The sequence below is a fragment of the Hemiscyllium ocellatum genome, chromosome 29 (genome assembly GCF_020745735.1).
Source record: "Hemiscyllium ocellatum isolate sHemOce1 chromosome 29, sHemOce1.pat.X.cur, whole genome shotgun sequence".
Taxonomy (NCBI): domain Eukaryota; kingdom Metazoa; phylum Chordata; class Chondrichthyes; order Orectolobiformes; family Hemiscylliidae; genus Hemiscyllium; species Hemiscyllium ocellatum.
Window position 1 is genome coordinate 49,759,702 of NC_083429.1, and position 26,153 is coordinate 49,785,854.

The 26,153-nt window shown below is 41.5% G+C and overlaps 1 protein-coding gene across 3 annotated transcripts in view; it reads right to left on the minus strand.

Moving 5' to 3' along the window:
* The window catches only part of zbtb16a (zinc finger and BTB domain containing 16a), a 279,344-nt gene that overhangs the window by 95,765 nt on the left and 157,426 nt on the right, over window positions 1–26,153 (minus strand). For all 3 annotated transcript variants that reach the window (XM_060846844.1, XM_060846845.1, XM_060846846.1), the window contains exon 4: window positions 7,246–7,332. In XM_060846844.1, the coding sequence (XP_060702827.1) occupies window positions 7,246–7,332 (87 nt within the window). The remainder of the gene's footprint in view (window positions 1–7,245; window positions 7,333–26,153) is intronic.

The following is a 26,153-nucleotide window of genomic DNA, read 5'->3' on the forward strand; positions in this document are numbered from 1 at the left end:
GTCCATACACCTGTTCTCTAAACTCAAGTTTCTGAATGAGGAGGATGGACATTCAATGATCTTCTCCCTTCTCTTTAAGTCAGTGGCGACAAGTTAATGAATCACTACCACCACTAACTGTACCCATGCTAGGGGTTAAATGTGGGTCAATCCTAATTTCTCAGCACCGTGCCTGGCATTTTTGCATAAAGATACATCTGGCACAATCACATCATCTAGGCAGCCCCCAAAACCATTCCAATCCTAGACAGGGCTCCGACAGAGACTTGTAAAGAGCTCACTGCCTTTTGTTTGGCTGGCTGACCATTCAGTGTTCTTGTATTTGCTCGGTGAACTGCAACAGATGCTGTACAGGTTAGCAGTACCCTTCCAGTACTGGCATCTCATCGCCTGGCACCAGGAGCTGACGTCACATCAACACAAAACAGATCAGTCTCGAGGAACGAGAGCTCCTATCGAGTTGCAGGAGTGGAATTATTTTGGACAAGCTACTGACTCATCACGGCCCAAGAATAGCAACTGGACAGTCAGTCAAAGAGTTCAAAACTAGAGCAAAGAGTTCTCGATCACTAAAATACGCTCAGAGGTTGAGGGGAGAGAATAAAAACGGTCGAGCAGATTTGTTTTCCCTGCAAGCTTTGCTGCAACTCAAATTACGCAAATCATGACAGAACGTTTATAAATAAACTGAGGAGATCACCACAAATCAGTAACCCAAACCGTTTTTGGAAGTGCAGTGGCTCTGATTCTGCTACTAGAAACATTTCTAACACTGTCACATTTCGGTCACTTATTCAACCCTTTGAGTAGTAAAATGCTCATCAGCGGCCACAAAGAATTCTCTACAAAATTGCCACAGTCACAGGTAATTATTCTTGTACATTATGCTCATCAAGATTAAGAACTTAACTTCAATTATTAGATCCCACTTCAACATAGAAAATAGGAGTCGGTGTAGGCCATTCGGCACCTCAAGCTAACTCCACTATTTAGTATGGTCACAGCTGATCACCCATCTCAGCCCTCTTTTCCCACTTCCTCCCAAGACCCTTTGATCCCTTTAGCCCTAAAGAACTATATCTTTTCTTGGAAACCTTCAATGTTTTGGCCTCAACAGTTTCATGTAGCAGAGAATTTTACAGCCTCACCATTCTCTAGGTGAAGAGATTGCTCATCTCGGTTCTAAAAGACCTACCCTTTATTGTTAGACTGTGACCCTGGTTCTGGGTTCCCTGGCTGTTGAGAATATCTTTCCTGTATCTACCCTGTCTAGTGGTTCCAGGAGATCCACCATCACTCTTCTAAAGTCTATTGTACATGGTTCTAACCAATTCAGTCTCTTGCCACATGTCAGATCAGACGTCCCAGCAATCAGTTTGGTAAATGTTCTTTTCACTCCGTCCATTATCTGAACATCCTTCCTCATAAGAAGACCAACACTGAAGATGTCACCATTTCTCAAGCTGTGTAGTTCAGCACAATCAAAGCTGTTCCAACACGACCGCAGTGCTCAGTCTGAACTGTGAGCTTGAATTGAGGCTTCAGTCCAAATTCCAGGCTCCCTCAGCCTGGGGAGTGTTGCAATCATTTCAAAGTGGTGTTAAACCAGAGGCTCATTGGCCCTCTCAGGTGAAAGCTAAAGAGCTAAGGATGCCATTGGCAGAAAGGGCAGGTCCCATTATCTGCAACATCCAACAAACCTCAGCAAATCCAATTACTTCGCCATTATCACTTGCTGCTTTGGGTTGGGGGGGGGGGGGGGGGGGGGCGGGGGTGCTTGCTGTCTGCAATTCAGTTTCTGAATTTCCTATGTTAGCAGAGTGGATACATTTGAAAGTGCTTAAAATGATCAGTAGGTTCTTTAGGAGCTTGGAGGTGGTGTGGGGGGGGCGGAATAGATGGGGTCAGAGTTTTTTTTTAAAAAAAGGACTACGTAAATAAGGGAGGTACTGTTTAATATGTAAACAACAAAACTCACTGACAGCAAGACAGAATTTTGTTGCATTTGCTTTCCTGTGGTGTGTGACATAAGAGAGGAGATGTGGACTGAAGGAAATTGCATCGTTACTCTGGATATAATAACTTATCAGGTGCAAAAGCTGCTACATCATGACATCAGATCACTTGGACTGGCGCCATGTAAAATGCACTAATATCTCTCCACCCTGGAGGCTCCATGCCTTGTTCCTGATGAAGGGCTTTTGCCCGCAACATTGACTTTCCTGCTTCTCGGATGCTGCCTGACCTGCTGCGCTTTCCTAGCACCACTCTAATCTAGACTCTGCTCTCCAGCATCTGCAGTCCTCACTTTCGCCTCCATGTAAAATGCCTCTCCTCTTTATATAGTTATCTTCAATAAAGCATGTTTGCTGCTCACTCTCAAATATGTAGATCTCCTAATTACAACTGAAAGCTCATCTCAATAATGGAGAATATCAAAAGCAGAATCTCTTGACATACTTGAGAAAAGGTTAACAAAACTCATCAAAAACCATGCAAGCACACTTGCCTATGTTTTGATTGAGCAACTAACCTCAAATTGGGTGGCAGGCAGGGCGGTTATGCTTAAATTAAAGAACTTAAAAATTTTCTCTCCAAACCCATTGAGAAAATTTCAACTAATGTTACAACTAAATTTCAGTGCTTGCGTGTTACAAAGCATCAATCAAGGAACCAAAACTGATACCAGACAAGAAGCCTATTTATAGGTTAGTAATGTGGTTACTATATATATTGAAACTCATCAGGGACTGTCAAAGATTGGAGCGCGTCATGGAAGAATTTCTACAAAGCCTCACTGACAGCAATAAAGTGGGAAACCTAAATCATCACTTAGTCATTCTTCCCATAATCGCTGTGCTTTAATATAAATGGAAGTCATCCCCTATCAAACTGGAACACAGCTCTGAGTGAATGTAGCAATGCTTTCCTCTTTCCTACCTACTGTAACACCAATCGTTTCACACTCTCTCATTATCCACCATCAATCTTGCCTTCTGTCCACCTCCAGAGACACACACACACTTCCATTAGGAACAGCAGAATTAAATAAATACAAAGAAAGACTAACATCCATCCAAGTCCACCCTCTACCATACCAATAGTTGCAGGATTCAATGACAGTGGAGTTAGACCATAAGACATAGGAGTGGACATAAGGCCATTCAGCCCATCGAGTTCACTCCGCCATTCAATCATGGCTGATGGGCATTTCAACTCCACTTACCAGCATTCTCCCCATAGCCCTTAATTCCTTGAGACATCAAGAATCTATCAATCTCAGCCTTGAAGACATCAGCATCCCAATCTCCACTGCACTCTGTGGCAATGAATTCCACAGGCCCACCACTCTCTGGCTGAAGAAATGTCTCCGCATATCTGTTCTGAGTTGACCCCCTCTAATTCTAAGGCTGTGTCCACGGGTCCTAGTCTCCTCGCCTAACGGAAACAATTTCCTAGCGTCCACCCTTCCCAAGCCAGGTATTATCTTGTAAGTTTCTATTAAGTCTCCCCTTAATCTTCTAAACTCCAATGAATACAATCCCAGGATCCTCAGCTGTTCCTCATATGTTAGACCAACCATTCCAGGGATCATCCGTGTGAATCTCCGCTGGACACGTTCCAGTATGTCCTTCCTAAGGTGTGGGGACCAAAACTGGACACAGTACTCCAAATGGGGCCTAACCAGAGCTTTATAAAGTTGTTGGCTAATCACAATGATTGATTATTTAGTCTATTACAGACCCAGATACAAGGTGACAAAAACATCCAAGGATGAAGAGCTTTCAGACCATGGGTGCAAATTCATCTGCTTCTCCCCAAACCATGCTAAAGTCACCACATGTCAAATCTCAAATTGTTCACAAACTGGATCCCAAGATTTTATTTCCTGAGAGAAGACCGAGGTATATTTGAATTAATCAACACAAACTCCTTCCACCATATCGCCCAGGAGCCTATTCCATTCATTAACCACTACTCACTGAAATATTGCTTCCACACATTAGTTTTGAATTAATCCTCTCTTCAAATGCAGTCCGTCTCCTCTGCTTAAGCTATACTAGGTTCAAAAGTACTACAGAAGAGGAACAGGTATTTAGATCCTCTGGGCTGTTTCACAGTCTACAAATTTTTAGATCCAAACCTGATCCCATCTGGCCATATCCTACACCTTCTCTCACTTCTCACCTTCATTCAAATCATAAACCTCAACAGAAGCTCACTTTCAATTCAGTGCTGACTAAAATCTGACATACTGCACCATACTGTTCAGATGAGGATAGGTTTATGAAGTTAGTTAAGTTATGCTGTCACTGATAAAGCTACAACCTGATTTCCGTTTGTCAAATCTTTCTATAGCCTTGCCACCTCCTTGCGTCTCCTCCTGCCCTACAGTCCTCCAAGATCAGTGCTTCGCTATTTTGGCCTCTTGCACATCTTTGGCATTCATTGGTAGCCATGCCTTCAGCTGTTTGGGTCCAGAGCCCTTGAATTCCTTCCATAACACACACGACCACTGTCTTTCTGTAAAGGTGTGCCTTAGAATATACCTCTTGACCGAGCTTTGTCACCTATCCTACATATCTTCTTATATGGAGCTCAGTGTCAAATACTGTTTGACAGTTGCCACTTTCACAAGCTTAACGGCATTGGAAGGTACTATAGAAATGCAAGTTGTTCGAGCAACACAGCAATCGAAAAGACAGATGGCAAAGTTCACCACACTGCAGCTGCAAGAAAACAGAGTGAAACTTCATTGACCAGCAGTAGCCGGAGGTGCTGGAACTATACATCAAATATGTAACTCATCGTTATTAGTTTGTATGTCTTTGTATGAACTTGACACTGATTAGCAAATAACCGCTGGCTCCCAATAACCTGCACAAGTGTATTTCCATTCTGGAACATTAACAGGAGAGTACAACCATTCCAGAACATTGACATAAAAACAACATTTCTATCACTGGCCTATTAATCAGATTCCCATGGCTTTAGTTTTGACATTTTAAAAGAGTCACTTGCCCAAGGAGCAGTCAATTTATAAGGAGAAGGAAATGTTAATGCCTCAGAAGTGCCAGTGACCTTTATGGAACCACTTATCAACCCTTTGACCACATTCCTGGTGCGCGAGGGAGGGATGGTCAGTTAGTGATGCCAACAGCATGAGTTCAACTCCTACACTGGCTAAGGCATAAAGGAGTCTCATTCTCAATCTCTCCACTTGCTCACAGTGTGGAGATTCTTGGGTTAAATCACCACCAGTCATCCCTAGTGACAGCAACCCAATGTCTGGGGCAACAGTGCAACTTTGCTTTTACTTAGTCAAGTTGCTTAGTCGATTGGAGTTAAACAAGCCCCTTGTAACACAAAATATTTATGCTTTTATTTAGAACGGAAATTGGAGATGTTGGCTGTCCAAGTAATGTTTTCAGTACAATCAAAACTAGGTTTGTGAATTGTCTGTTGTGCGAACATCTTGAATCAGGCTATTTATGAGAATGGATTGCAAGTACAGCATATTTTACAAAAGCTATTATTCTAAGAATAATAGCAATGGAAGAGGTAATTCTTAAACCCATGGCTAAATACAAATATATTTATTGTTGCATTAATAGGCCATTGTCCCAGTCTTCTCTCTGATACTTCTCAACTACTGCCATCAATTGAAACACCATCTCCCTGTTCAAATCAAAATTTTCCTCAAATTTAAGGTGCCATTGATCACTACTTATTGCAATCCTATGGAATGTGGGTTAGGAGATGTGAAAGTTACTCTGCATCAGATCGCCTGTGTCCATTGTGCATGGTAGACCAGCTTTTGACACTGCAGAACATTTTTGATAACACATTTAATTTGCAGCAAATGAACAGAGAACTATCCAATTGTTAAACAAACATTGCATTGAAAACATACTGTAGGGCAGATTAGAACATCCAGTGATAACGCCAGATATTAAATAACTAAAGACAAAGCTCCAGTAGAAATCTTGTACCCCATCCTTTAATAAACTAGGAATTCAAATCCTGAACAATGCTGTGAATCAGGAAATAATCTGTCCCCAAAAGCAAATCTGTAGCAATTGAACAGCAATAACGGGCTCATGCTGCACAGCAGAACTATGATGATTAAGCTCAGTGTTGATTTTACACTTCGCCAACCACCCTCAATTAAAATAGCAAAAGCGTAGCCAAAACTTGCAATTAAGCACAGACTAAAATCCATCCTCTAGAGCTTTATAGGAGATTTCCTTCGAGTCAATAGATATTTACATATTTTCAGTGTACATTGTCCAGTAATCTCTCAATTTTAAAACTTCCATCCTTATCATGGAATCCCTAAATGACCTTACCACTTCCTTCCATGTTATTTTTGATGGCACCTCCAGCTCTATGATCAAGCGGTGTTTTTGCTAGACTTTTAATTCAGAGAGGAGAAAGTGAGGACTGCAGATGCTGGAGATCAGAGCTGAAAATGTGTTGCTGGAAAAGCGCAGCAGGTCAGGCAGCATCCAAGAAACAGGAGATTCGACGTTTCAGGCATAAGCCCTTCTTCCTGAAGAAGGGCTTATGCCCGAAACGTCAAATCTCCTGTTCCTTGGATGCTGCCTGACCTGCTGTGCTTTTCCAGCAACACATTTTCAGCTTTTAATTCAGAGACCCAGGTAATGTTCTGGGGACCTGGTAGACAGTGGACCCTGAATTCATTTAAATAAAAATCTAAAATTTAGAGTCCAATGATAACCATGAGAGAGTTGTCAATTGTTGGTTTAAAATAAACTATCTGGTTCAGGAATGCACTTTTGGGAGGAAATTCTACCATCCGTACCTGGTCTGGCCTACACATGACCCGCTGCAACATGGTTGACTCTGAACTGCCGTCTGGGCAATTAGGGATGGCAACATATGCTGCTCCAACCAGCAATCCCCACTTCATGTGAATAACTTAAAAACCTGTTAAGGACATCTGCAAGCAGCCAGCTCAGGCCTCTTGCAATTTTCACTGTCCCACCAACATCGACAGTACCTTCTGCTGCCTAGATCTTAACCTACGGAATTTGTTCCAAAAAGCCCTTGTTCCTCCTTAGCTTTTGATCATGACTCCAGTCATGGCTGCAGAATGACCTCAGTTTAAGCTCTCCAATTGTCCGCTGCCTTTGATTCCATCAATAAAACTTGGGAGTTAGCAACAAAAACCAAATCAGATACTCTATTCTCAGCAAAACTTGAAAGTTTTGTAAAACATACCGGTGTGGGTCTGACGATGGCTTTCCAGGGCATCTTCCTTTGAGAACTGTGCTCCACATTGATCACAAACAAAGGCCTTTGCACCTGCTGTAACAAAGAAAACAGAACAGTTTAAGACAAAAAGGTTTGCAAGATAACACACACACACACACAACTGGATCTCTGCACACATCTGTCAAAGAGAAAGGTATTAGATAAATTGGCTGTCAGCTGCAAGGCAGACAGATTGAGTTACGCATTGAAGTTTCTTGACAAAGTGCATGCACCCAAAAATCAAGTGTTAACACAGTGCTTCTGGGGCACATTTTATTTCTGAAATGTTCGCGCCTTTCTGGCCCCTCAAACTGTTTATCTGCCGTCAAGTTTGACAGGTGCTCAACATGACAGGTTAACATCAATCGAGCACTGGGTCATGACAAATTAAATGGTTTCACTTTGAAACTCAACAACTGGCCAAGAGACAGAGGGGACAGGAGGAAAGAGGAAGCTAGTCTACCTATAACTCCAGACAAGGCCATTCAGCCCAATGAGCCTTCTCCACCATTCATTGTGGTCATGGCTAATCTAACATTCTTCATGCCAAATTTCCTGTATTGTCCTCATAACCTTTAACTCCCTGACTAATCAAGAATCTATCACTGCCTTAGGTATACACAATGACTCTTCTGTGACAAGGAGTTCCAAAGACACTCAACCTTCAGGAGAAGAAATTAACCATCTCAGTCATAAATTGGCACCCCTTAATTCTGAGATTATGCCCTAGGGATTCATTATGAATTCAGTCATGAGAGGAGGTTACAGTATTAATGCTGAGAGAGAGGAAGAGTTTGCAATCACAAAGCATCTTTCAGATCCTCCTGATGATCCAAAGTGCTTTCCAGTTGAAGCCCCTTTTGTAACTGTATTGCTACAATGTATGAAATCCAAGAGTTAACCTGCGCACAGGAAGCTCCCACAAACAAATAAACGATACATTCAAAATCTTTGCAATTGTTAGGGGATAAATAGTGGACTGGAAGCTGGAGTGAACATACCTTGTTCTTCTAAATAACAGCAAGGCATGTTTTCCGTCCATCCGAGGAGGAGGACGGAGCCATGGTTCAATGTTTTGTCTAGGAGTTGGTATGTCTGTCATTGCAGCACGCCTTTAGTACTACACTGCTGCAATTACACTGAATTCAGGCTTGAACCCACACAGCTTTCTGACAAAGAAGCGATTATGTTGACGACTGAGCCATGGCTGATAATACTGATTACCAAACACTTAACCAACTAAGAGCCCAGTAAAAATGAATCCAACTTCTAGTGCAGTATTCTTGGTCTGAAAATGCATCCTAAATATTCTTTTAAAAATTACCTGGACACAGCAATGTATTGGATAATATATCATTCAAACGCATTCACATTTACTCCAACCCTTACCAGACCAGAATTTGTGAAGTTACCAACACCTATATCCCATAAACAAAATTTTTTTTAAAAAAAACAAAAAAAGTCAAAATGAGAAATTTGGAAGAATCTCCTTCACTGAGAAAGCGGTGAGAATGTGGAACTCAATACAACACCAAGAATGATTAAGATGAATAGCATTAATGCAGTTATGGTGAAGTTGGATAGTTACAGTCAGGAGAGAAGAATACAAAGAAATTTGGTGGTAGGCTGCAATGAAGACAAGGCATGGAAGAAAATTACATGAAGCTTGAAAACCGCCACAGTCTGGTTCGGCTGAATGGCCTGTTTCTGTGTCAGCAAATTCCATTTGAGTTGATACAATTAGGATGTAAACTGAACCAGGCATCTGTCCATAGACGGGAAACACCAGGACAGGCCCAGAGGTGGTCAGACCTCCTCAGTAAAAGGAAGACGGTGTTAGACAGAATGCTAACACTGAACTGCTCACTCTCTGTAGCAATGCCTAGCCAGAACAGCACAGAAATGTTCTCAAAATAACTTAGACTTCTTTTTGAAAAGGTAAACGCCAGTACAGAATTAAAGCTAAGTGTTACACAATTCTTATACAAACCACATTGACAAATGTTAATTTTGAAAAAGGTGTGGTGTCTGTAGGTGTGATTATCAAAAGAACTTTAAGTGCAATCAAGTCTTTGTTGCTAAACGTGACTGTGGCTGAAATGAGCAAAACAGGAAACTGCTTATCTGATCAACAAGCCAAATCTTTCACTGAAAATGAGACTACAAAGTACTAGAATGGCAATGTGATAGAAAATAGTCACCAAGTGAGACCATATCAAAAAAAAACCGTTATTGTAGAATGTAAAGTTAAAAGAATTTATGTGTTTCAAGTACACTTTCTATGGAACGTTTAGGACAGGGAAAGTTAGATCACCAATGATCCATTTTCTTTATCAGAATTAACCCCTGTTTCTCACTATTTTGGAGTGATATTAAAACTGAAACAGAAAACTAAAGCTGTGTTGCTCTCTTTTTGCCTTTGTAAGGATCCATACCATCTAATCCTCACGGCACCAGAGACCCGGGTTCGATTCCCGTCTCATTGGTGTCGCCAGTGGCTCATCAAGCATCACACGCGCAAATCCCACTCCAGAGACTTGACTAGAAAAATCTCAGCCCATCCCTCCCAGTACCATCACGGAGCAACTAACAGGCTCAATGCACGAAACTGAGATGGATATGAAATGATCCTTCCATGAATATCACCACACCACATTAACCCAACTGCTGCTTGAGACCTTGAAATACACAAATTAGGTTGTTATTTCCGAATTTCCACCTCAAAAACACTTTACAAATGCAAAGAACCTTTTTGGTACATTCTGTGGTCACAAAGGTACTATCAAAATGCATTTTTTTTCTTATTCTGGTTTGCTAATCTTGGATAGGCTGCAACAAGCCATTCACACATGGATGGAGGGAAGGACAATGGAACTGTCAAGGTACTGTTCATTAATGGTTGTTTCGGTCAAGGAATAGATGGATCAATTCACCACAATCCCAATGTGCATCTTATCTAGAGTAAAAGACAATTGTAGAAGGATAGCATGGTGAATGAGGAGGGCAATCATCATATTACATTCCCCAAAGTTATATTCAATTTATTGCAAATTGCCTCAGACAGGCAAAAAGACCATGAGTCATGAAAAGGTCCACAACTTCAAATTGTTTGAAATAAAATGCAGGCACTAATGGTGGCACTTCAATAAAGATAGACAATCTCTTTTGCACCTTGTGTTCTCAGGATAGACAATGGGATCAGCAATCATCTCGAGCTTCATCCGATTCTTAATCTCTTATCTTCCAGGACTCTTCAAAAGGAACAGAGCCAAGAGAATTGAATGCCACACACTAGACTAGCACCTCACTGGGCAGCAGGGTGGCACAGTGGTTAGCACTGCTGCCTCACGGCACCAGAGACCCGGGTTCGATTCCCCTCTCAGGCAATGGTCTGTGGAGAGTTTGTACATTCTCCCAGTGTCTGCGTGGGTTTCCTCCCACAGTCCAAAAATGTGCAGGTTAAGTGATTTGGCAATACTAAATTGCTCGCAGTGTTAGGTGAAAGGAATGAGTCTGGGTGGGTTGCCCTTCGGAGGGTTGGTGTGGACTTGTTGGGCTGAAGGGCCTGTTTCCACACTGTGATTAAACTAATCTAATCAAGATCCAGGATTTTCCCTTGATATTCATCCAACTCGTGCTCAATTTTCCAGAGGACCATGGAAAAATTCAGGAAAGGAGGAGGTCATTTAGCTCAAAATGCCAGCGCTGGCTCTTTGAAACAGCAATCCAATTAGTCACTCTTTTCTCTTCTTTCCCACAGCCTTTCAATTTTCCCTTTCACCTACCTTCCCTTTTGATAGCTGCCACCCTCCTGTCAGATCATAACTTGCTGTTATAAAGAAACGGATCTCACTGGTGCCTCTTTCTATTGGAAATCTCTCTCTTCTGGTTAGCAAAAGGCAAATGGAAACAAATTCTTTTTACTCATGTTCTCAAAAAAACCTTACATGATTATGAATCTCCCTACCAACTCTCCCCTTAATCCCCCAATTGTATGGTTACTGATTTTTTTTCAAATAAGTTCTATATAAGTTCTCATACCTCCCAAGGTCTAAGTGCATAATCCATCACATTCTTCCTGTCATAGAAATGAAACCCTGCTTCTTTACTCCAAACCCAAAATCCTGATCACCCACAATCTAACCTTTCTCTTGCAACTTTCAATTTTCTAAAATTAAAGCTCTATATTTCCCATTAACTGGAAACGGATGGATCTCATCAGCACATTCAGCCTTGGTGATGTTCCACATTATGAGTCAGAGTCAGACAGCATGGAAACAGACCCTTCAGTCCAACCAGTCCATGATGACCATAATCCCAAACTAAACTAGGCCCACCTGTCTGCACTTAGCCTATATCCCTTTCATATTCATGTACTTATCCAAACGTCTTTTAAACATTGTAACTGCACCCGCAACCGTCACTTCTTCTGGAAGTTTGTTCCACACATGAACCACTGTCTAAAAATAAAGACTCAAAAAAGAAAACAAAACTAGAAGAGTAATATCAGAGCCAAGTTGTTCCATCTATCTTTGACAAAAAAAAGTGGACAAGCTGTTGTTTTTCTCAAGGTCAGAAACAGGCCCCCTAACTCAAAGGTTGGCCCTAATTCAATGAAGAACTAACAAGAAACCTATTTACCTGTAGAGTGGTTCAAATCAGGAACTCATAAGGAGCAGTGGAGGGGAATAGCATAGATACATTCCAGGGAAGGACACAATGAGAAAGGAATTGGAGGTTATTGTGACAAGGTTCAATGACATAGGGCAGACAAAAAATGGTGGAGCATCATTCTTTTCAGCCGAATGGCCATTCCTGTACAATAAATGTTATATGATTCTATATGGGCATACCTATGGCTGCTTTACTAAATTAGAACAGTGCAAAACAAGATGAGGAACCAAATATTCAGAGACACTTTGTTGAAAGTAATTCCATTTGCAAAGGGAAGCAGGAGGTTCAATCACGAGTTTGGATTGCCATTTGGTTGTTTTCCTCAAATGTTTGGCAGTCTACATAAAGTCTAAAACAGCCTGAACAGATTTCTGAACTCATTCCCTGGATAACACAAACCAATTAATTTTATTTAAACAGTTTGATGAAAATAAAAAAAATCCAATAGCTTTTGCTCCCCCCACCCCCCAGTTAGGAATCTGAACATCGCTAACAAGAGAGACCAGTTGCCAAAGGTTTTTCAACTCTACTCTTCAGGATACAAACACAAGAATGCCAAATTTTGAACTAACACAACAATTTAGACGACAGGAGAAAAAAGGTGCTAACTGCTCGACAGTCAATGGATTCATTCAGGCATTGGCATGGGGTAAGTCACAGTGAACTACAGGCTCCCCAAGCTCTCAGGTTAAAAAATGCAAGGCTTGAACTTATCCTTTTTGTTTTCTGAAAACTGGATCCCACGTATGAACACATGTTGCTTTACATGAAATAAATCAAACTTGTAATTTTATGAAAGGTTCGACATCCAATACAATTGTGACAAAGAGGACCAGGGTATAAAATCTATTCGTACATCACCAGCCCCAATGAGATTCACCATCCCCAAATCCACTAATTTAGGACTTGCCACCTTGCTTAAGACATTACCCTTATGTTGGTGGAACAGTCAAGAACCAGAGGACACAGCTTAAAAATGATAGACAAAAGAACAAGAGATTAAGCAGGGAGTGGTCACAAACTGGAATGCCTTGCCTGAATGTTGAGTAATCAGATCAGCCATAATCTGACTTAATGGTGGAGGGGGCCTGAGGGTCCGCCTTCTGCGTATTTGTATGTAGCAAAGATAGGATTCACTTGTTTGATTAGATTACTTACAGTGTGGAAACAGGCCCTTTGGCCCAACAAGTCCACACCGACCCGCCGAAGCGCAACCCACCCATACCCCTACATTTACCCCTTACCTAACACTACGGGCAATTTAGCATGGCCAATTCACCTGACCTGCACATCTTTGGACTGAGAGGGGAAACCGGAGCACCCGGAGGAAACCCACGCAGACACAGGGAGAACGTGCAAACTCCACACAGTCAGTCACCTGAGTCGGGAATTGAACCCGGGTCTCTGGCGCTGTGAGGCAGCAGTGCTAACCACTGTGCCACTGTGCCGCCAACTTGTTCTTTAAGAACTTGAATAAGTAATTGAAAGGAAAATAACAAGACTGCAGGTAAATTGAGAAAGGCTAAACTGCTCCTGCAGAGAGCTAGCACCGGTGCGATTAAATGAATGGCCTCCTTCAGTGCTTTAATTGCTGTATTCAAATGATCCAAGCAGCTGTAAGAATGAGCCAGCTTGCATTTTGTTTTATTCATTCACAGGATGTGGACATCATTGGCTAGGCCAGCATTTGCTTCCCATCCCTAATTACCCAGAGGGAAGTCAAGAGTCAACCACATTGCTGTGGGTCTGGAGTCACATATGGGACAGATCAGGTAAGGATAGTATCATCAATAAAGTCACCTCTCCATGTCTCCCAGGCACAAAACACACTTGTAACTATTCTCCAGTTTTCTGATTCCGTGTGAGGAATACTTGATGTTGGCATGGACTCCACATCCCAGCTCCCTTCTTTCAACTCAGGTGCAATGTTGTACTTAAAAAGTGAAGGATTTATCAATTAGTTTCATTCTTAGTGCCATCACCACATGGCACTTAAATCAACCATCTGTGCTTTGCATTAATTCCATCCTTCAATACAGTTGCAGGAATGTCTGTTTCCTGTGCCAACCTCAATGACGTAGATAGAAGCACAGAGCTTACTATCATAGCGTGTTCATGGCTCCAAATCTATACTGAACCTTAAAGGGTGGTTAGATTATCAAACAAGTATTAAACATCCCCTCAAAGTTGAGCACAGTCATTGCTTGCATGACTGACCTGACCCTTTTACCTCATTCAGATTATCTTGTTACTTCTAGAGCAGAAAGGAAAAATAGTTGAAGTGTTAGAAGACTTTTCACAGCTTCCAATCATCCCAATGTAAGATACACAGCTGTCAATTTGCACCAGGAAGTTCCCACCAACAGCAAGTGACAATGGGCAGAAAGTCTGGGGCAATGCTGGTGATTGAGGAATATCAAGCAGGACTCAGAAGAAAGATCCCCTGCTCAGTTTCAAAATCATAGCATCTCACATGGCCATCTGAGATGGGACGTCATTTCAATATCTCACCTAACGGGCAGCACATTTGACAATGCAGTACTTCCTCGGTACTGCACTGGAGTGCCAGCCGAGACTACCTACTGACAACAGCAGACCCACAGAGGCACAGAATCACATGAGAAAGATGCTTTCCTTGGGTTCCTTTGGGGATGATTGTGTTGCCCTCCGCAACAGACACTTGTCAACCAAACTGACCGACCAGCAAAGCAATTTTCCACTTCAAGTAAAAAGTGAGGTCTGCAGATGCTGGAGATCAGAGCTGAAAATGTGTTGCTGGTTAAAACGCAGCAGGTCAGGCAGCATCCAAGGAGCAGGAAATTCGACATTTCGGGCACATTCCTGATGAAGGGCTTATGCCCGAAACGTCGAATTTCCTGCTCCTTGGATGCTGCCTGACCTGCTGCGCTTTAACCAGCAACACATTTTCAGCTCAATTTTTCACTTCAGGTTTGTTTACTAACTCTAGCTAGATGGAAAGCTCTGTCAGGAAAGAACATTTTATTTTCTACCCTATAATATGGCAACACTAAGTCAGACATGCCCCATTGACTTTGCTGCATTTGGTGGCATTAGCAGCTCCGATTCTAAAGGAGGCAAATTTACGAAGTTAACATGTAATTTTGGGGTCTTATACACAACCTCCTCTTTCAATGCTCTAAGGGAAACCCATTACATTCCAGATTTACCCTTTACAGAGGTAGCCGGAGGATAAATTGTGACGTTACCTTTAATAGCTCGTTTAAATGCGACTGCAACCTTCTCTTCAAAACATTAGGTATTAAACATGCCAGTTTGCTTACAGACTAAAGAGTGGTGCAAAGTACAAAATAATTGTTCCATTAAGTACAATATGTGAGAACACATTGTACAAGAAAGTCCATAATCGGCCAATTACCCTTTGGAGTGAACATAAAAACTTCATTAATTTTTTTTTTAAAAAAAGGTCCAGTCTTTGAAGCTCGTTTTCATCCACTCCTGCAAAGCCATGACATTTTTTTGAAGAAAGTTAAACTCAAATACTTTTCAGATTCCTGCTTTCATTCTATTGGAATCAAACTCAGCTCTACAATTCTTCAGATGCAAAGCATTATAGATTAGATGTCTATTGACAGCAAGGTGATAAGAACACAGAATAATGATGCTTGCAAAACCCTGAAGTTAATATTCAACATGGCCAATTAGATAATCGAATAATCCTATTAGCTTCCCATTAGAAGCTACTGCTGTTAACTCTAATAAAGGAATTGGAGTATTTCGGCTAATAAAAAGGAGACAACTGATCCCATGTGTAAATAAAGTAAAATACAGTAACATTATTGAGATTATTATTAAAATGCATGTTGGTGAATAAAGGGGACAGGTCTGAACAAATATTGATCTCTTGAAAAACAACCCCATTATAAGTCACAGTCACATTTCTGTTTGTGGGAGATAGCTGTGCACAAGTCATGTCCCATCTCTCCTACAGCAGGGACTGCATTTCAGAAGTCCTTCAATGGCTTCATGATAATTAATCTTCCATATTTTCTGAAGATAAATTCAGTTGCTGTGGAAACCCAGCTTCTCCAAACAATTTCTGGTCCAATTCCTTAGATTGCCAGAACTTGCCCCAACTAGCAATGGGAGAGAAATTAGATTACTTACAGTGTGGAAACAGGCCCTTCGGCCCAACAAGTCCACACCGACCCGCCGAAGCGCAACCCACCCATACCCCTACCCCTACATATACCCTTTACCTAACACTATGGGCAATTTAGCATGGCCAATTCACCTGACCCGCACATCTTTGGACTGTGGGAGGAAACCGGAGCACCCGGAGGAAACCCACGCAGACACGGGGAGAACGTGCAAACTCCACACAGTCAGTCGCCTGAGGTGGGAATTGAACCCAGGTCCCTGGCGCTGTGAGGCAGCAGTGCTAACCACTGTGCCACCGTGCCACCCGTCAAAGGTTTTTTTTTATTTTTCTTGCATCCATTTTCACATCAAGGTATAGTTTGAGTTGTTAACAGACCCAAGTGAAAAGAGGAAGTAGTGCAGATGTTATTATGAATTCATTAATTTCATTTTAGTTATGTTTGTTGGTAAAGCAAATATTGCCTATTTAAAACATTTCAGAACAAACATCAATCACATTTCAGGTATTTTCAATCATTTGGTTTATAAATGACAGAATCGAAATTAGCATAATTACCATCATTCTATTAGAAATAAGAAATGCCATTATTTGTCATTTTAAAAAGCTGGTTAACCAACATAATGATACAGTCAGTTCTGCTATAATGTGGTAGTTCTGCTCTCGTGCAATCCCGTGCTAAGAAAATGATGTAATATCAGCACCATTTGAACTAATGGGGTTGGATTTGCATTATAACCAATACATTCTTTAAAACTTCATGCTTTAGAAACAGTGCCCCCAATTCATCAATCGTGTGATAGTGAATTTATGTTAACAAAATGCACGTTACAGCAGAATGTAGTCACCTGGTTATCTCCACAGCATTGTTTCCATTTTATTGACTCACTGTTTCCAAGGGTATAAGTTAATCACCTGTGAAATTCTCCATGCAGAAACATAATAGGTTGCCCTGTGTATATCATGTAAGAAAGCTGACTTGTACTGATTAATCCGAGTGAGCTGAACATAACTTTCATGCTCACTTTCAAATCCCTCCCTTAATCATCTCTCAGGTGATATCCACTAGTTTTGTATCCCTTGAAGTATCATATTACCTTTCTCCATGACTTGTCTATTATCTGTTGTCTGAAAGTGTGTTGCTGGAAAAGAGCAGCCCGAAGGGTTCATGCCCGAAACGTCGATTCTCCTGCTCTTTGGATGCTGCCTGATCTGCTGCGCTTTTCCAGCAACACATTTTCAGCTCTGATCTCCAGCATCTGCAGTCCTCACTTTCTCCTTATTATCTGTGGTCAACAGGCTTCTTCATTATACTCTTCATTTTGCCTCCAACTCCAGCTTACAGCAAGATTCTGGCAATCCTTCTGGCCAGCCAGGTTGATGGTTTCCACCTCCCACCCCCCACCTTTCTCTATTTCCCTCATCATCTCCCCATCTATGTCTTGTTTCTCTCAATGCTAAAAGCATGCAGCCAACTTGGAGTTGAAGAGCAGGATCAACCTGAAAGCTGCTGTTGGTCATAAACAAGCAGTCCAGAAAGTGCAGTCTTGCAGTTCACTCTGTTCATGGAAATGACGAGCTGATTTGTTATTCCTTAAGCCCCCAATGTGTAGATTACATTGTAACAGTTACCACAGAGGACTCTTCTCAACCAGAGACATGGTGATCCTGAGATTAAACCATCACCAGTCGTCTCTCTCCAATGAGAGAGTAGCCTTCTGTTCCAATAGGACGATGGCAATTTATTGTATGACAATGATTCATGGCCAATGGTATGTTTTGATTATCCGTAAAACTAAAGCTAACCACACAGCTCCTTTTTTATGTGTGAGGGAACAATTTCAAAAGAAACCAACTTGAGTGCAATAAATTTAGATTGCTAAATGGACACAAGGGGGCTTTGAGTTTGATTTGATTGTTTTATTGCCACGTGTACCTAAGTACAGTGAAAACCTTTGTGAGCAGAACAAGTGGATCTTGATAAGGAAGGACATACAGATCATAGGATTAAAAAAATACAAAAATCAACATTATTTAAAGTTAGGAGAAAAGTGAGGACTGCAGAGGCTGGAGATCAGAGTCAAAACGTCTGGCGTTGATGAAGGGTTTATGCTCAAAATGTTGACTCTCCTGCTCCTCGGATGCTTCCTGACCTTTTCCAGCACCACACTTTTTGACTCATTATTTGAAGTGAGACACTTCATTCATCAATCTAACAACGGTTGTTCTTGAACCTGTTGGTGAGTATGTTCAAGCTTCTGTATCTTCTGCCTGGCCATGGTTGATCTAAACATTCAGTGATCATGCTGATCTCCGCGTATACCATTTTATAATATTACCCGTTGAAATCTCTTTGATTCTACTAAGCTAATAGTGTTCATTGCAATTTATACTAAGTAGATACAGCAACTTCAAGCAAGAGGCCATTATATGGTCAAATGCCAATATTCCAAAACTGCAGCTTAGCTCGTACCAGCACAGGAATAGCATCTCACTATTAAAATCTACTGATTGACATCATGTAATTATGATTGTACTGTTGCTATGGCCGGAACTCACCACAATGGAGCTTTATCTTGTCCATTCCAGTCCAAATACCCTTTAGACAAAGTCATAAATGTTTATGACAATCTACAATTCCTTCTCAATCCTTACATAGTAAATTTCACAAGCTGCCAGTTTGATTGGTTAAGCAGATAAATAGGTCAAAAGTAGTCCAAAGTCCCAATTCCCCTTCACTGCTACATTATAATCTCCTGCCATTAGCAAAATACCACAAAAGTAATTAAAAACTCAAAACATTCATGGGAAAATCTAACTCGGGGAAATATTGCTAAATGTCTAACTGCAGTCAATTTTGGTCCATTTTCTACAAGCAGCTCAATATCATAGAATCATAGTTCATATAATATCATAGTTCTAGATCTCCCTCCTCATTCTCTTTTCCTTAGAGAACCTAGAATGGTCTTCAAACTCAATTCTTGGCATCTTTCAAAGAAATGTCACCTTTTACTTGTACCTTAAAGTTGGGACGATTTTGAACTAAGAGATCTTGGCCTTTTACCTCAGAAGGAATCAGAAATTGTTCACTAATCCACCTTTCTCCATTGCAGATCTGAGGTGATAATTGCTCTGATCAGCTGAAAAATGGCATCATACCTCTCTCTGGAAAGACTTCTGATAGTTTGCAGTGTTGTCAAATAAAAAGATTAATCTGCGAGGAAGCTGTTCCATTAGAACTCACTTCCTTTCCCTGTCTCATCCACCATAATTTCACATGATTTTATTCCAGTGGAGGAGACTGGAAAAGGAGAATGGATTTATTCAGACCCCTCAGCACCCACCCAACATATTAAAAACAAGGCACATTTCATGCCATCTGTGATCAGGCAGAGGTACCTGCATTGGAGCACACTCAGTTGACATCATCCTTAGTCCAAGATGCCAGTTCTTTATTGGAAATAAAGTGCCCAATAAAACTGAGCATTCTGCTTGGTACAAAATACATGACTTTTAGCAACTTGACAAGAAAAAGAGAGAGTTGGATTTATTTTAGCACTTTTCCTGACCCTTCCAGTCACCTCAAAGTACTTTACAGCCAATGAACTTAATTGAAGTATAGTCACAGTTGTAAATATAGGAAAAACGGCAGCAAATATGCTTGGTGCATCTCCCCAAAAACACCAGCATGATAATGACCAGATAAACAGCATGTGTGGTGTAGGGAAAAATATTAGGCCAGGACACGGCAGGTGACTCCACTCTCAGTTTTCTAAAGAATGTCACAGGTTCCTTTAATCCAGTAAAGATGACAAGGTGTCGGTTTAACATCACATCTGAGAGATAGCACCTCTGACAAGTCAGCACTTCATTTGTGCTGCACTACAGCTCCAGCCTTGGCTTTCATGCTCAAGTTCTGAAGTGGGGCTTGAACCAAGGCCTTTAGTGACTGAGGTGAGACTACTACGTACTGAGGCCCAGCTGGCCCAGTGTGATGCCCAGTTTGGACTGTTTGAAGCACTCAACAGGACTCCCATTCAGATGGCCTCCGACCATTCAGTTGTCACAGGAGATGCTGTGCAGTGATGTGGGCAATAATTTATTTCTCAAATACCATGAGTTACACATGAAAGAGATGTAGGTTTGTAAATGCGATCTCTCTCTTCAAATACAATAGTCCTTCCCTCTGTACCCGTTGGGGATACATTGTTAAACCTACCACAGAAGTCTGAAACCACAGATAGAGGCGAACTCATTCATTTCAATGGGAAATTTACCTTCCCTGCAGGCCCCCCACCCCACCCCGGTCCCGGAAGGTTCCCTATAATATATTGCAGCCATGATAAACCGAGAGTAAGTAAAACCACGGAAAACAATTTTGCAGATACGGGGGTCGCTCTGTAAGTTCTGTAAGAACTGACTGTATCATTATGTTGGTTAACCAGCTTTTTAAAATGACAAATGGGCGGCACGGTGGCACAGTGGTTAGCACTGCTGTCTCACAACGCCTGAGACCCGGGTTCAATTCCCGACTCAGGCGACTGACTGTGTGGAGTTTGCACGTTCTCCCTGTGTCTGCGTGGGTTTCCTCCGGGTGCTCCGGTTTCCTCCCACAGTCCAAAGATGTGCGGGTCAGGTGAATTGGCCATGCTAAATTGCCCGTAGTGCTAGGTAAGGCGTAAATGTAGGGGTATGGGTGGGTTGCGCTTCGGCGGGTCGGTGTGGACTTGTTGGGCCGAAGGGCCTGTTTCCACACTAAGTAATCTAATCTAATCTTTTCTTAAAATATATTCTATGATGCAGCAGCCTCTCACCTGAGAAAAATCTGGACAAATTAAACTTCACAAAATGATGTTAATGGCACCATCTGGACATGACAAAAGTTTAGCAAAATCTAGATCTGTGCTGCCATGCCATACCAATTAATTGCTGAATACAACAGCAGTAAACCCAGCCCCACAAAACCTCTCACCATGGTAGTAATCAGTCCCTGTTTCACAACAGCACAGACCATTTTATTGATGAGCGTGCATTACACAAGACTCACCCAGCAAGTTCAGTTGGACTGGAAAGAATTATATATTATCAACAATAATTTAAACAGAAACTCTTTTAGGGATGCATAAAAAGGCAATAAATACAAAATGCATGAAGATGTGCACAGATGGTACTTCACAATGTGCTGCCCGATCAGTTGAATGACATAGTGGTAGAATTTAATCAAACTATAAAGCATGAATGGCAGTTAGATTGGCCTTGATTGCACTTAGCAATTTGTTTATTAGATTAACCTTTGTATATCTGTTACAAATTATTTAATTTGCTGAATTATAATTTGTCTCAAAACTAAACTTTTTTTTAACCACACCATTTTTAATGGCTAAGAAACAAACAGGATTGAAGGGACGAATCCAAACTGGCTGAACATGGACTCATGTTACAGAATCAGCACCAATGTCTCATTGACAATCTTCATCTTGACGCTGATCTCCTGTGCTCCTAGCTCTTCACCAGCCCTTGTGCACTCCACACTCCACCCCCCCCCCTCACCCCTCAGCAGTATTGCTGAGCTGTGCCCCAAAATGTAATTTTGTTTATAAAATGATAAAGTACAAAAGGAGGCCATTCAGCATATCTTTCCTATGCCAGCCCGTGGAAGGAGTTTTCTGCAGTTATCTACATTCCCCGTACTGCCCCATGCCACAATTTTCTTTGCTTTAAAATAATCACATGCAAATTTGGCCTCAGTCTTGCTCACACTACCCTTTCAGATCACAACTCACTCTCAGAAGAAACCTGCAATTGCCTCTGGTTCTATTGCTGATTACCATAAATCCAAATCTTCAGGTTACCAACACTCCTATTACTGAAAACAGTTTCTCCTCATTTATCACTTGCACAAGAGCAGAGAACATGAGGGCACAAATTGAACGTAACTTGCAATAGAAGCCAAAGTAAGATGCAAGAACGAGTTGGGCTAGGGTCTGATAGGCTCCACCGAAAGTGTGACAGAGGTACACTTAATTAAAGCATTCAAGAGAGCATCAACTGATTGTTTAAATAGGAACAACATGCAGTGTTAGAGACAGAAAGCTAGAACCTTGGCACCAGGTTAAAATGCTTGGGCTGAATGACTCTGTGCAGAAACAGACCAACCCAGATTTCGAACGCTAACGCATTTCGTTTTAACCTTCTCTATTCCATGGAGAACAACCCTCTAAACATACATGAAGCTTATCAACCCACTCCAGTAAAATTGCTCCAACACAAAGATGACCTTTCAAAAAAGCTGGGGTTTCCTTTCCACATGCACTTGGTCTGCCAGACCGCATGCATTTCCTGCTCCAACACCAGTGTTTTGAAACTAAGGCCATCATACCATCTCAAGTGGAAGGCAGCTCATTGACCTGTGCCAAACATACCGAAAACCAAAACCTGTAATGCAATTGTCAAAGACCTGAGGTGTTACCTGTTTCTTGCATTCTTAATGCAGACGTTGTATCTAACCAAAAGTTCCTCCCCCTACCCCACAGCAGCTTCTATTTTCAATCTTCAGAAGTTGCAGGAAGCAAATGGGAACAAGCATAGACCTGACATTGCCATGCACAGAGAAACTGATGCATCATCTCTATATTGCTCCAGGATTTCAAATATATAACGGTTAGGATGATTGCAAATTTTGCTCTGTGCATTATGTGAATACTTTGACAGATTTGATTTTGCTATTTCTAACCCACAATGGGAATTGGTCGCATTCCCTGTCGTATCACGCCTTAATGTTTGTAATTGAAACTTTCACTGGAATCCCCATGTAAAACATAAAAAGTGCCACCTGTGGCTCAGTGAGTAGCAGTCTTACTCGTCAGTCACAAGACTGAGTTCAATTCTAATGGCACAAGGACAAAATCTTCCAATATAATAATCGAGAGGATGCTGTACAGTCAGAAGTACTTTCTTTCAGATGAGATGAGGACCTTACTTCATGTCATAGGTTTGTAGAAAAGATCGTATGACATGATTTTCAGCAAGTGTATTGGGGTCATGCACAATGTCTGGCCAATATTTACCCTTCAATGAACTCCACTAAAAAATAATGATCATACTGCTTTTCTGAAAAGTTATGCCAAACTCGAAACGTTAACTTGGCATTTCGCTCCACAGATGCTGCAAGACCTATTGAATCTCTCCAGCACTTTCTAAACATTTATTTCAGATACTTGCATCGAGACTAGAAGAGATTGAGGTTCACAAGGAAAAGGTATTAGAAATACTGTAGAGTGTGAAAATAGACAAGTCCCCTAGGCCGGATGGGACCTATCCTCGGATCCTCTGGGAAGCAAAGGAAGAGAATGCCAAGCATTAGGCATTGATCTTCAAATCATCATCGTCTACAGGAATAGTGCCTGAGGACTGGAGGATAGCAAATGTGGTTCCCTTGTTCAAAAAGGGTAGTAGAGACAACGCTGGTAATTACAGACCAGTGAGTCTCCCTTCAGTTGTTGGTAAAGTGTTGGAAAAGATTATAAGAGATAGGATTTATAACCATCTAGAAAAGAATAATCTGATCAGGGACAGTCAGCACTGTTTTGTGAAGGGTAGGTCGTGCCTAACGAATCTTATTGAGTTTTTTGACAAAATGACCAAACAGGTAGATGTGGTGTATATGGATTTCAGCAAGGCATTCGATAAGGTTCCCTGCAGTAGGCTATTATACAAAATGCAGAGGAATGGGATTGTGGGAGACATAGCAGTTTGAATCAGTAATTGGCTTGCTGAAAGAAAACAGAGGGTTGATGGAACATGTTCATCTTGGTGTCCAGTTAGTAGCAGCGTACTGCAAGGTTCGGTATTGGGTCCACTGCTGTTCGTCATTTTTATAAATGACCTGGATGAGGGCTTAGAAGGGTGGGTTAGTTAGTAAATTTGTGGACAACACTAAGGTTGGTGGAGTTGTGGATAGTGACGAAGAATGCAATAGGTTGCATAGATAGGATGCAGAGATGGGCTGAGAGGTGGCAAATGGAGTTTAATGTGGACAAGTGTGAGGTGATACACTTTGGCTGGAGTAATCGGAATGCAAAGTACTGGGCTAATGGTAGGATTCTTGGGAGTGCAGATGAGCAGAAAGATCTCGGTGTCCATGTACACAGATCGCTGAAAGTTGCCACCCAGATTGACAGGGTTAAGAAGGCATACAGTGTTTTGGCCTTTATTAATAGAGGGATTGAGTTCCGGAACCAGGAGGTTATGCTACAGCTGTACAAAGCTCTGGTACGGCCGCACTTGGATTATTGTGTACAGTTCTGGTCAACGTATTATGAGGAGGATGTGGAAGCTTAGGAAAGGGTGCAGAGGAGATTTACGAGGATGTTGCCTGGTATGGAAGGAATGTCTTACGAGGAAAGGCTGAGGGCCTTGAGGCTGTTCTCGTTAGAGAGAAGTTTGAGAGGTGACTTAATAGAGACATATAAGATAATCAGAGGGTTAGATAGGGTGGACAGGGAGAGCTTTTTTCCAAATATGGGGATGACAAACACGAGGGGACACAACTTTAAAGTGAGGGGAGATAGGGATAAGACAGATGTCAGAGGTAGTTTCTTTACTCAGAGTAGTAAGGGTGTGGAATGCTTTGCCTGCATCAGTGATAGATTCACCAAGTTTAAGTGCATTTAAGTCGTCATTGGACAGGCAAATGGACGTACATGGAATACTGTAGGTGGGATGGGCTTCAGATTAGTATGACAGGGCGGTGCAACATCGAGGGCCGAAGGATCTGTATTGCGCTGTAATGTACTATGTTCAGATTTCTGGCATCAGCAGTATTTTGTTTTCATTATACTGCTGCTTGCGGAGAGCATTCTATGAGTAAATTGGGTGCTGCTCTTCCTCAGAGTCAAAAAGGGTGGGGCTGGAAAGGCACAGCCAGTCAGGCAGCATCTGAGGAGCAGGGGAGTCTACGTTTCAAACATAAGCCCTTCATCAGGAATGCTGCTTTGCCTACAAGCTAATAGTAATGACACACAAAGTATGCCATTGGCTGTACCCTTAGTTATCTGACGTGTACTGTCAGTTTGCATTTCATATTTCCTCTTTACCCACAGATGTTGTGTAAAAACTCTGCACTACTAAATTGGAATTTGCCATTGCTATTTTAAAATCAATAGCACAGCATTAGCATAGAAACCAGTCAAACCAGTCAATGGTGGTGGTTAATCTCCATACAAACATACTCCCAACTTACTTCATCTTACCCACGTCAACAGAAATCCTTTTTTCTCTCATGATACATTTACCCAGCTTCCCCTGAAACGCATCTTTACTTTTCAATTTGAATAGACTCTATGACAGCAAGTGCCACATCCACAGCACTCTGCATGCACAGAAAAAAAAAGTCCTAAGTTGCATCAGTAAATAGGCACAAAGTAACCATCAATGACTGGCTCATGTGTAGGGGCCAAGTGACACTAAACAAATGTTGCCATCATTTGTAGGAAGAGAATCAAATAAATTACCACAAAAAGGCAAGGGTTTGAAAACATGAACCAGAATTATCTGAGCGTGTAAACTATATTTTATAAGAAATAATTGTTTAGTTGAGGCATAATCTTGGCAGAACTATACATGGAAAATTGGAAAATTCGAGATAATGTTTGTGCAAGATACTTCAAAATTTTAATTGTAAGAAAAACAGCACTCCACCTGTATGATGTTGTGCAATATTTGCCTTTTATGAGGAAGTACATTCCGTACTATGACACTGCACCAAAAAAAGCATGGTGCGAGTACAGTGAGTACAGACACTGGGCACTTCATGCTGTGTTCCACTGTTTATTTACATTCTCTCTTATCAGACTTGAAATTGGTTCAATGAGCCAATTGCAAAAGGCCAGGACTGAGTGTTCTCCCTCTCTCTCTCTCTCTCTCTCTCTCAAGTGTCAGCAGTGAATTTCGTCCAGGCTAAATCAAAACATGGGTCAGAATGCCAACGTTCCTGACAAAGTCCAGAGGTTGACAATGCAATTGTTCTTCCAAGTGTTTTATAGGTTAAAATACCAGACGCAAT